The sequence below is a fragment of the Musca domestica genome, unplaced genomic scaffold, assembly GCF_030504385.1.
Source record: "Musca domestica strain aabys unplaced genomic scaffold, Musca_domestica.polishedcontigs.V.1.1 1, whole genome shotgun sequence".
NCBI lineage: Eukaryota > Metazoa > Arthropoda > Insecta > Diptera > Muscidae > Musca > Musca domestica.
The window spans coordinates 9,272,764-9,285,833 of NW_026712114.1; the positions used below are offsets into that span (position 1 = coordinate 9,272,764).

Here is a 13,070-nt window from a genome sequence, read left to right on the forward strand (position 1 = left end):
TGACCAACTCATTCTTTGCGACAAACATAAGAACAATAATCTTAAAGAAAAATAGAAACAGACACATAAATAAAAGAAAAATAGTTTTTGGAGAGTTTAAACGTTAGCTACTATTTCTGTTCTACTCATCTGCCGCAAATGGTCCATGAAGAGAGGCTTGAATTCAGATTCTCATGAGTGGGAAAAGTGTTATACCAAAAATGAATTTCTCTTCATTACATTGAGCAAATTAAGCTCATTTTAAGTTTCCGTCAAGAAATGCTTTTGAGAGTAAGATTTTTGAGCTTCTCATGGGTGTTGAGTTATGTTGTTGCTGTTATTTTATGGACAAAGCAAGCAAAGCAAGCTGTTGCTTTATTCAAGCATTCAAAAATAGCATCAACAACATTTTGATTAAATTTCACAGCAGCTTAATACCACTCTCTCTCTCTCTCATTCTCTGTTACGCACACACACATACACTTTTAGGTGTTGTGATTAACATCATTTGTTCAGCATTTAGCTCAGCTTTTTTGGTTTGAAGTTGGGTTTTATGGTAACCGAACCAGGCCTGAATGCAATTTTACACTCAGAATTTTGACAAAACTTGGCTCAAACCGAACTGCGGCTGTGTGGGCCCATATAAAAGTAAAGCAACAAAGCAAAATGAAACGTATTACTGTGATTTTGATGTGAACGGAAACGTTGTGTTTTGTCTTCCTGGTCTGGTGGTCTGTGGAACACTCTGAACGAAAAAAAAACATTGAAAAACAACGGTTTTTAATAATAAAAATTATTTTAAAATAAAAAATAAATTTTTTGGATATTTTGGGCTTGGACACAAAAAAAGCTTTAAACACAGTACCAAACAAGAAAAGCCACAGGAAAAACAAAAGAAAAGTATTGAAGAAAAATTAAAAATACAAAAGAGTAAAAATTGAAAAAAGATAACCTACAAAATATCCTGAATTAAAAAGCCACGCAATAAAAAAGGATTATTTCTTTGTGTTCAAAAAATCAAAAACAAGAAAACAACAAAAAATAGTGTTATAATTTTTTTGTGCAGAAAAATTAAACAACAAGTGATTTTTTGTGGAAACCAAAAAATTTGTGAAAGCTGTGAACTCGGAAAGAAAAAATTCAAAACTGAAACTTTGCTGATATCAACCCAAAGGAGAGAGTTTTTGAAACGTTTTACATAAAACGTAATTTAATCGTATTTTTTAGTGTTTTATAAAACAAAAAACCTTTACAAAATGGTAAGTCCAAAAATTGAAAAGTAAAAAAAAATATTTTTAAATTGTCTGCAATGAGAAAAAGTGTTAATTAAAGTGTTTGGGTTTTCATCCATCATTAAGTTTAACAAATTTCGAATTTGTTTTTTTCTACATCTGTTGTTGGAAAGAAAAAAAAAATGAGAAAACAACAAACAATTTCATCAAAGTATGTTCTGGAAAAAAAGTTTGCCACGTTTTTTTTTCACGTGAAAGCAAAATTTTATAACTAAAACTTCAAAGTGCAAAATTTGGAAAAATAACTTTTTTTTAAAAAAGGATATTTTTCTTTGTAAAAAAAATAATAAAAATAACCAGAAATAATGGTACCACGGAATGCTTTGGTATAGAAGTGTAAAGAAAAAATGCAAAATTAAAAAAAAAAATAAAATTTAAAGGACATTTTTTCTGGAAAATAACCAGAAATAATGGAATTATGGAATAATTAGCAATGGAATTGTGAAGAGTGAAAATTTTTGAAAACATATTTCAAGGATCTGTTTTGGAAGATAGAAAACATATTAAAAGGATCTGTTTCGGGAGATAGAATTTAAGAAGAAGGATACAATTTTGAAAAAACAAAACAAGTTTTGAAGGATATTTTTTTTGCGAAAAAATTAAGAATGACCAATATAATGGAATAATTGGGATAGAGATGAAAAAATTGGAAAAATAAAGGATTTTTTTTAACGAAGTTAGGAATTATTAGAAATATGAAATGAAAATTTTTTGAAAAAAAAAAGAAAATCCATACGTATCATTTATATTTCCAGAATGTCCTTCCCGAGAGAAAATTTCGATAATAAGGATTTAAAAAATTATTAGAGACCCCTGGGTCTGGATTCGTGTTCTATGAAAATATAAAATGAAAAATATTTTCTTTAAAAAAATTTTCATTTTTTAATCTTTTCAGTTCTCATTTTCATAGATATTCCTGGAAAATTAAGATCGACCTCTTTTATTTTTTCTTCAAGTGAATTAATAAAATATACATCATATATGGGTCATTCCATTGCATTATCCATGGGGCTTTAAGTAATATTTTTAATTTTTGTTTTTTTAATAAATATCTAATTTTAGAATAATTTATAATAAAAAAATGCTGAGATATAGACCAAATTTATATTCGCATAAAAATTTTCTCATCGAATCGACAAATGTTTGATGTGAATGTAGTTCGAAACATTTTTATTGTTATTCAAGAATTTCGTTTTTACTTCGTAACAGTTCTTATTCGAGAACTTCAGTTGCAATTTTTTAATAGACAATTCTTGAAAACGTTTCATTTGAAATTCCCAATTTTTCCTATTTGAAATCCGATATGTCAAACTTAAAATTCGAAACAAAAAAATTCATTTTTTTCTTTTACGCATTTTATAAATAAAATTATTCGGATTATAAGTGCAATTGGAATTACGATTATAATAAAATTGTCGAATTACATTCAAAATGTTTCGAATTATAAATGAGACCGTTTTTACGCAATATTCAGATGTAAATCGAAACATCTCAGTTGTAATTTCAGAATTTCATTTTTAATCCGTCAGTCGTCAGTTCATTCGATTTCGAAACAATATATTGAAATTTTTTTACATTGGCTAAATCTTAGAAATATAAATAAAATGATATAAATTACAAGTTCAATAATAATTGTAAATGGATTTCTCGAATTACAATTGAAATATTTTGGATTAATCTGGAATTCTCGGATTACAAATTAAATGTTACGAATTAAGAATCTATATGATGGTGAACAAAAAAATATATAATAATATAATATATAATTTTGAGACGCATACCAATATCCCAAAGTAGAAAAATAAAAAATTTTTTAGAACTAGACTCTCTGGACTAGAAACACGATTTGCATACCTTATAAGGGCAAAATATATGTATATAAAATATAATATATAAGTCAACAACAGAATATTGGTCAATCTAGCCTTCTCTTTGTATGTCTGGATAACCCTCCATATGTAGGATGTTCCAAAATTTGGATTTGCATATTTATACAAAACTTAGATCGATTGTTAATATCGATCTGTCCCTTCTGGTACCTACCTCATAAAGGGTAAAAAAGCATTGATCAAAAACATAGTAAGGTCAATTTTGAATTTCTCTACATCGTCTCTTTACTTCTGGTATCTCTTTCTACCACCTAATATATCAATCTCAAACTTCTTCCGATACCTCGTCATTAAATGTCAAAATTTCTTAAAACTTTTAGTAATAATCAGAATCGTATCTGATGTGGATATAACTTCACACATCGTAATTACTATTTTACTACTTTCACTACCGAAAAGCATTGGCAACTCTCCCGTGTAGACCCACTTTTCTAAAAATATTATTTATTTACCGAAGGGTGTCCTCGATTTTTTTTGACATTTTAGAACACTTAACGGTACATCCTAACTTTCGGCATTTTGAAGATTACTCTTTCAATTTTGCCGTATTATGACATTTTGGTTCACAATGGATTTTTACATCCGTATTTACTATCGTTTTGACTTATTAAGTCTAGAGAACTCTATCCCAAAATACTTGACAAGGGTTTCCAATTTTTTTTTCTCAATCTGGAATAGTTTTCAAAGTATAACAATAATTTTAATTTGAAATTATTTGTCCGATCTTTTGATCCTCCTTCTGTCTTTTTTGTCCCTGAAAAATAAACATAAGCTTTTGTCGCTGTTTGCCACTTTTCCACATGATAAATTAAAGAAATTAATTCAAATTAAGTATTAATATTTTTCTAACCGTATTCTTTTGAAACATATGTATCTTTTTGAAAATCTTTAACTTCCATAAAAACAGTAAAATATGTAATGTTATTTTTTTTATGTTTGTGAACATTTAATACTATAGTCAATAATTTCTTAAAAATTGTAAACATTATGTCAATCTTTAAAATCAAAAAATGCCCTTTACATGTTGTAAACATCATGAATCATCTCAACAGATTTATAGATGAAGAAAAAACAGTGACAACATACCATTCTACATCACTTCAAGTTCATCAAAATGTCATTGACGCTGTCGATATATAAAATAAAAAAAAAAACAACAACAAAAACAATTTATACAACCTAAAAAAAGTTAATAATTCTTGCAATTCACATTTACTAGAAACAAATAACAACAAACAAAATGAAAGTATTTTCAAGGTGTTACACCAGTACGACACAGTAGCACAAAAATGTTGAGATTGCAGATTCAACACTTCGAAACGAATCAAATGGGCGAAATTCCGCAAAGAATACGAAATGTTTCTAATTGTGCTAATGAAAAAATTTCACACATTTTCATTGTCCACAGGGCATAATGTTTATGTTTAGATTTTTACAGAATATTCGATGAGATGATATTGATTCGAGAGATGCGGATGTGTATAGACATACATACATATTCATGTTGGACCGAATGTTGGTCATATGTTCTTAAAAAAGTATGAAATGGGGTTTATGCAATTGAGAAAGTAACAATCATTTTACCCGGGTGAATAAAATTAATTTTCACGTTTTTGTTTTCCGTTGTAGTTGAAAATTTTTGAGAGATTATCCATTTGCGTATAGTAAAATATGTTCTTTAAAATATTTTTATTTATTTAAAAAAAAATATCTATTCAATTATTTATTTTATTACTACGGTTTTCAGTGACATTTTTCCACCATTTACAAAATTCGATCTTATACCCAGCAATCATGTGGAAGCTATATGAGCCGACTATAAATTAATGTATTCTACGTTACCAAATGATTTGAAAAAGTGTTTTATTTCTTTAATAAAAAATAAATGTTGCTTTCATAAAAATCAACAACACAAGCAAGGGAAAAAGCAGTTAAATACCCACCACCATTTAAAAGAAAATTCCAAATTTTCAAAAAAAAAAAACTTTGAAAAATACTGTTAAAATCATAAAAATAGGAAGTTACCATTATATTAGCAGCATAGTACACTTTTGGTTGCAGACTGTGGTATCCGTTAGGAACTTCAATTAAAAAATTTAAGAAACTATTCTGGTAAATAATGTCACTAAAATCATAAAAATACCGAAGTAATGGACCTAAATATGCAATTTTCTGTCATAGGCTGTAGTACTCATTAGGAAATTCAAATAAGAAATTTGAAATAATTCCGGTGAATAATGTTGCTAAAATCAATAAAATACCGAATATCTGGAGGTATAGTTATATGGGGGCCTACACGAAGACGTGGACCTGTATGATCAATTTTCGGTCACGGACTACAGCACCCATTACGAACTTCCAATACGAAGTTTGAAACAATTCCCATGAAAATTACTCTAAATTCATCAAAATACCGAATATCTGGAAGCACAGTTATATGGGGGCTATGCGACCAAATTTCGGTCACAGACTGTAGCACCCATAACAAACTTCAAATACGAGATTTGAAACAATTCCGTGGGAAATGTCGATAATATTATCAAAATACCGCATAGAGAGGTACCGATATATTTGGGCTATACGAATATGTGGACCTGCATGACAATTTTCAGTCACAGATAGTTGAACCCACTAGGAACTTCAAATAATAAATTTACAATAGTTCTGGTGAATAACATCACTAAAAAATACGAAATTTGAAACAATTCCGGTGAAAAATGTCGATTATATCATCAAAATACAGAATAGAGGGAGGTACCGTTATAAGGGGACAATACGAACTTGTGGACCTGTAAAGGAAATTTTCTGCAACAGATGGTAGTACCAATTAACAACTTCAGAGAATGGCATTTAAAATAATTTTGGTGAATTATATCGCTTAAATATCCAAAATACCAAATATAGAGAGGCACCGTTATACGAGGGCTATATGAAGACCTGCACCCACTACAAACCTCAAATACGAAATTTTAAACAATTCCGGTGAAAAAAGTCGCTAAAATCATCAAAATACCGAATATCTGGAGGTACAGTTATATGGTGGCTATACAAAGATGTGGACCTGTATTTTTTGTAATTTTCTGTACTAGGATGTAGGACCCATTAGGAACTTCAAATTACAAATTTGAAACATTTCCGATGAAAAGTGTGACACAAATCATAAAAATACCGAATATCTGGAGGTATAATTAGGACTATACCAAAACTATGCAAAAGAACACATCCTGCCATAATGGGAACACATTTTGCCAATTTATCACAAATTCGTATTGAAACTGTGACTAAAACACACAAAAAACCTTAAATCTGTCGGTGCAGTTATATGGGAGCTATAACAAAACGTTTTTCAGTACCAATAGTGCTGCAGACCTAACACACATCTGAATAAAATTTTATCAACCTTCTTTATTTCGTTCTGAAGCTAGAGTGATTTCCACAGACGGATGGACGAAAGGACATCGCTCAATCGATATGAAATCCACCAAAAATATATATGAGAGCTATATCCAAATCTGAAACGATCTCGATAAAGTTTATCGAAGGTATTTTTGAGCTGTATTTAATACATTTCCCATTTCCCATTACATTTTTAATTTTTTTTAAACTTTATTGAATGTCAGAAATAGCATCAAATTTTAGAATATTTTATATGAAAATGGTCACCTTTGGCACGAATTATGGTCTTCAAACGGCCAATGAAACCGTCACACGCTGCCCGAATATTACTCTGCGGTATTTTGGCCCATTCCCGGCGAGGTGCTTGGTTGAGGTGATCGATACTTTGATATTTTTTAGTGTCAACATTGCTTTCCAGCATACTCCAGACACAATAGTCCGACGGATTGGTACGCGGAGATTTTGGTGTCCACTGGAAATGAAGCGAGGAACCTCATTTTGTAACCATTCTTGGGTGGCACGTGCTGAGTGCCGTGGTGCTGTGGTGCTGTGTCCTGTTGGAATATTCAAGGTCTGCGGCCAAAATGTTTGCGTGCCCAAGGCTTAAATACACCCTCCTGGTGATCAACCGAAGGTGCACATTTTCAGCTGACCTCTGTGCAAAGTAAGCATGATCATTTTGTTGTCTCGGGATAAATGAGCCATATTCTCTTCTCCACCATCTCTCTCTGTGTTTGTCACCATTACTCAAAATTATGACAAATCTTTCGGTAATTTCAAGTGCAGTGCAGTTTATGCATTGCTCAAGTGAAAATACGATTGTAAATATGTTGTTCGAATACGTGTTACAACACATGCATGTTAAGACATTCCCAGACATTGACCTTCCCAGTCTCCACAAAATATTTTGAAAGTCAATGCTTTGACCTAACCTAAAAAACAATAAAACAAGTTCCATTCAATGTCACTGCAGTGGTCCCAAAAAATTCCCCCTCAAAACCTAAAAATGAATGACGAAGCATCTTGTCATAACAAGTCTCCATACACGATTTTTCTTACAATTTCTCTTTCTCTTCAGACAATTGCAAGTGAGAGTGTGTCTGTGTCTGATTTCTGCTCTGGTTGCACCAGATGTGGTTGATGATGACGACGATGGTTGTAATGGTGGTGGTGGTGGTGGTGATGGCATTTCTTGCATTCAAAGTTATAACATAAATGCTGATGCAGTTTGCACAATCAGTTTTGATTTGATAGCGTTTAAATGTGAAATGACCTTGAATTTGATGATGGGGGATAAACGTGAAAACAAAGAAGAAAACACAAAAAAGAAACAAGTTTTGTCAAGCCACTAGCCACCAGCCAAGCAACAATCGATTCATAGAGGGGGAAATCAGGTTATTGTTTTACAGTGGTGGCGGCGAATTTTTCTGAAGATTTTCAGGAATTTGAAATATCCATGGAGGAGCGTTTGTGAGTGCATGTTTTGGTTGTACATTCGATTTCATTTAAAACAAATAAAACTTTTCAGGGTCAATTTTATTTACAAATAACATCAAATTTATTTAATTAACTGTCTCATGATAACAACTGTGAGTGAGGGGGTCCAGGAGGGGGGAGGGCATGCATGCCTGCACGCACACTTGTCACTCAAATCACACCGATCATCAGATTTCGAAATACAGGTGAATTGCTGTGTTTTACAGCTTCGTTATTCATGGAGATCCGTGTTGTTGGTTTTTGTTTTTTTCTTTCATTCAATTTATTTCATCTTCGAAACAAGTTTCTTGTATTGGACTGATGCAACCACAAGCCTCACCATCATCCAACCAATCGAGCCAGAAATAGTTGAACATCGTGTTATAGGCCACACTCTGATGATCCACTTGAAAATGTTTTTGAATCAAATTTTTTGAAATTTTTTTTTTTTTTTTTGTTATAATAACAAGATTTGAATTTTTTCATCATCTTCTCTCAGTTTTTTTTTTGTTTTTTTTTTCACTATTTCTTTTCATTTTCAATGCATTCATTATTTCAATATGTTGCACACAATGCGTATTTGTTGTTGGTTTCTTCTTTTCTGTTTCTCTTGAAATCAAACCATTCAAATTTTTTATGGTTTTTATTGACAAATTTCAAAATATAACCTTAAAATATTTAGAAATTTATTTTAAAAATTTTGTTTTCACGTAATATGATAGCTATTTTTTACCCTGAATTTTAATTTTATTGCAAAAAATTAATAATGCAAATTTTAAACGAAAATTAAAAAAAACTTGCAAAATAAAGAAGAAAGTTTTTTTTTGAGACCTAGTTGTTTTTGGTTTTACTAAACAAAAACCGCCAAAGAGTGTTGACATTTTTATGGGCCCTTTGGCAATGATTTTCATAATCCGACGCGGGGGTTTAGCAACAAAGTTGAAAGTTTGAAGTTTGTTTTTTTTTGCAATATTTTGTGTGACATCAATCATTCAATAATTATATATATTTTATTTTTTTTTTTTTTCGAAATCTATTAATAGCCACAGCGTTAGTAATTCAAATTAGGTTTTATGTAAATTTTGGGGAAAAATGCGAAACGGTTACACAATATTGGAGGTTAATGGTATTTGAGATTTTGTAACGACTCCTTACAACGATGAGAAATATTTGGATGTTGTTGTGAATGATAGGATGACTTTTTTCTTAGAGAGGTTTAAAAATAAAAACTAAGTAAACATTTTTAATGTTTTTATATCGCCAGTCTAATGGTCACAGAGGGTATATATCATCTGATTAAAATTTGTTCCATAGAAAAAAATGGTGTTAGATTCGAAATCCAACTTAGGATATTTGGAGTAAACTTAGTGATATTCGACCATCTGCCTGCATGTCTGATGCGTCCCAAATTTGCACTGTTGGTGCCCATAGGGTTAATATTTCGTAAAAGCAAAGTTATTATTTATTATAGAACCTGCTAAAGTGTAAATGTTTAAATTGTAAATTTCACCAGAAAATTAGATTTTTTTGTCGGTTTCGCTCCCCGAAATGCATTTTGGCTACGTCGGTGGTACAGACCTCAAATGAAGATACCCCCACTCCTCTTTTCAAATTTCAAAGCCATATTATAAATTTTGCGGAGTTAAGTGGTGAATATTGGAGGCCCTTTGTGCATAAAGAGATTTAAAATAGTTAAACCTATGAGTCCAAAATTCTTTTGGGGTTTTGAACTACTAACCGAATTAGAATTACTCCTTTCGAAATTGTCTTTTTAACAGTGTAGACTCTGCAGTCTAATGGCTACAGAGGGTATATATCATTATCATTGGACCCATAATCCAACTTAGGACATTTGGAGTCGATTCACTGACGTCCGTCCTACTGGGAAGACCCGTCCTAACATTCGAAAGACCCATCTGATTAGTTATTATTGTACCACCAACGTTGCTAGTGTACGGGACCCTCCAAATATGTAAATTTTTAGATTTTTTTTGAATATTATGCCTGAAATCTCATCTTCTGTCGGTTGGGCCCCCGAAATGCTTTCGAGATGCATTTTGGCTACGTTTTTTCAAATATCAAAGCTATATCTTAAATTTTACGGAGTAATGTTGAAAATATAAAGGGGCCTTAAATAGTTTGTCCTAGGGACTCGAAACTCTTTTGGGGTTTTAAACCACCAACCAACTCCACTTAGAATTCCCCCTTTCGGAATTGGCTGTGGCAAAAGTGTAAACCCTCAGTCATATGACTACAAGAGGGTGTATATAATTTGATGCAGCCAAAACATGCCTCATCGAGAAAACGATTTTAGACACTAGATCTCTTTGAACCAAATCCGTTTCTGGTGGACACGATAACTCCCGAAAGGTGTATCCGATTTAGTCCAAACTTGGTACATCGTGTTATTATGAAACTAGATCAAATTCAGAAAAGGGTAATATCGGTCCACTATTTCTGGAACGGTCAACTTCTTCTCCTCCACAAAAGGTCGAAATTTTCTCAGAAAAACTATGTTAGCTTATAAAACAAGAAGGGATCATCCAAATCTGTGCAAACTTTGCAAATCGTAACATTTTTATCAGTGCTGGATCAAGTGGGAAAATTAAAAATATCGGCCGACTTCATTACGTTCCTCCCCACAAAGGGTCACATTTTGAATAATTATAACTCTTATAAAATGTGAAAAAAAGTCCGATTGTCTTCAAAATGTCCACACATCTCAATATTTCTACTAAGGCAAGATCGGGTATAAAGAAGGTACAGAACGGATCATCCCTCCTGGTACCTTCCCCACAAATATGGTGAACATTTTCAATAACCATCAAGCTCATAAAACACGAAATTAACATCCAATTTCAAACTCAGCAGATACCAATATTTCTAAAATATGATATATAGGTAGAAAATGTCGGACCACTCCTTCTGGTACCTCCCTCATAACAGGTCAAAATTTTGAATTATTATATCTGTCGAGCAAGAGATTCTCTTCAAATTTCACACATCTCGACAAAAATGGGTGTGATAATGGTATATATCGGTCCACTCTTTTCGGTACCTCCGCCACAAAGGGTATAAATCTTTGAATAACATTGAAGCTCGTAAAATATATCAGTTGTGAAGTTGGAATATGTCGAACCACTCCTTCTGGTACCACCCCCATAACGGGTCAAAATTTTGAATTATTCTATCTCTCATAAATTGTGAAATATGCATCATATCCTCTTCAAATCTCACATATCCTAATAGTTTTATTTACACAATATCTGCTGTGAAGATGGTACATATGGGCCCACTTCTTCTGATACCTTCCCCGCAAGTGGTATCGTACTTTGAATAACCATGGAGCTCATACAACTCAAAATTCGCATTCCGATTATTTTCAAACTCGGCGCATCTCATTATTTCTATCAACACAAGATCACTTGTAGCTTTGGAATATGTTACCAGTGCTACCATAAGTAGTGTACCACAACCACAATGTGCCAAAATTTTGAATTGTTATATCTCTCATAATATTCGAAATATGCGTCAGATCGTCTTCAAATTTCACACATTCCAATATTTCTATTTACACAAGATCTGGTGTTAAGATGATAGATATAGGCCCACTTTTTCTGATACCTCCCCTACAATGGAATCAAAATGTTGAGGAACCAAAACGCTCATAAAATACGAAATAAGCTTCAGATTCTCTTCAAATATCACATATCGTAATACCTATATTAACACCAGATCTGAAGTTGATAGACATCGGCCTACCCTTCTGGGACCTCCCCCAAAGGAGTCACAATTAAAAATAACTAAATCTCTCATATCTTGCGTAACGGTTAATTGGCTCACTCTTTATGTTACCTCCCCTACGAAAGGTTAAAATTTTGATTACAATGTATTCCCATAAAAATTGGTAATAGATCTTTAAAGAAACTAAATATGGCAAATTCCAGTATTTTTATTATCAGTATTAGATGAAGTGGAACACTATATCCGCAAACTTACGAATATTTTAATATTTTCCAAAAATTATCACATATCTTATATAAATTTGAAGAAGTAGTCAATATAGTCTAAACCGGACATGTTTTAATATCTATATCAGACTTATGTCAAATGTGAAATGGACAATATTGAAACACACCCTCTCGGAACCTCTCCCATAGAGGGTCAAAATTTTCAAATAAACATAATGTAAGTCAAAATATATGTATTTTAATTAGCTGACATAGGCTGAGGATATAAATCTATCGGCAAAACCGACTAATATTTTTATGTTCAGATTTACCAACAGTTTTTTTATTTGAAAATATTAATAGTTTTTTCTTTTTTTCATTGCAGGTAAGGAATCATATTTCTATTGGCTCTCTAGAGAGAGAGAGAGATCTCTCTTTGTAAGTAAGAACGTTTAGTGATATCTTAGTCAATGTTTTATCAAAATTACAGATAAGTATTAAACCTCCGAAAAACTAAGTCGAATTTGAGTAAAGAGTGAAACTCGCTCAATTTCGAGCGGTAGCACTCCTGAAATTAGAAAAAAATCTAACATTCTCTATTTTCCGATACCGTTTGAAGAAGAGCGAACAGGCTTCACTCGTTTTAGAGTGGGAGCAAAATTTTCAAATTTTAGAATAAGTTTAGATTTGTTCGAATTGGTCACCTTTGGTAAGAATTTTCGCCTTCACAATTCACCATGGCCGGCGCTTTACTTCTGGTGGCCAACCGAAAGTGCAAATTTTCAGCTGACCTCTTTGGCAGTAAACACGATCATTTTGTTTGTTTACAAACTGCGGGACAACGAATGTTTTCTCATCGGAGAAAATCAAATTCGGCAGTTCAGCCAAGCGAAGCAACTCTTTAGCTCTTTTGAGTCTATTTTCTTTCAGTTGCGTTGTAAGTTCTTGCACTTTTTGAAATTTCAATGGCTTTACCTCGATCTCATTTTCCAATATTTGCCGAATGGAACATTGCGATATTTACTTTTCGAACCATTTCGGTTGATGTTGCTGTTTTCTTTCGTCCACTTCCTTGAGGTCGAGCTACG

The 13,070-nt window shown here is 32.2% G+C and overlaps 1 protein-coding gene across 1 annotated transcript in view; it reads left to right on the forward strand.

The window, feature by feature from the left end:
* Nucleotides 1-642: 642 nt before the first annotated feature.
* LOC101897989 (elongation of very long chain fatty acids protein 7) overlaps nucleotides 643-13,070 on the forward strand; it is a 98,905-nt gene continuing 86,477 nt past the window's right edge. The window contains exon 1 of the mRNA XM_059118616.1: nucleotides 643-1,238. Within this exon, the coding sequence (XP_058974599.1) occupies nucleotides 1,236-1,238 (3 nt within the window). The 5' untranslated portion in view covers nucleotides 643-1,235. The remainder of the gene's footprint in view (nucleotides 1,239-13,070) is intronic.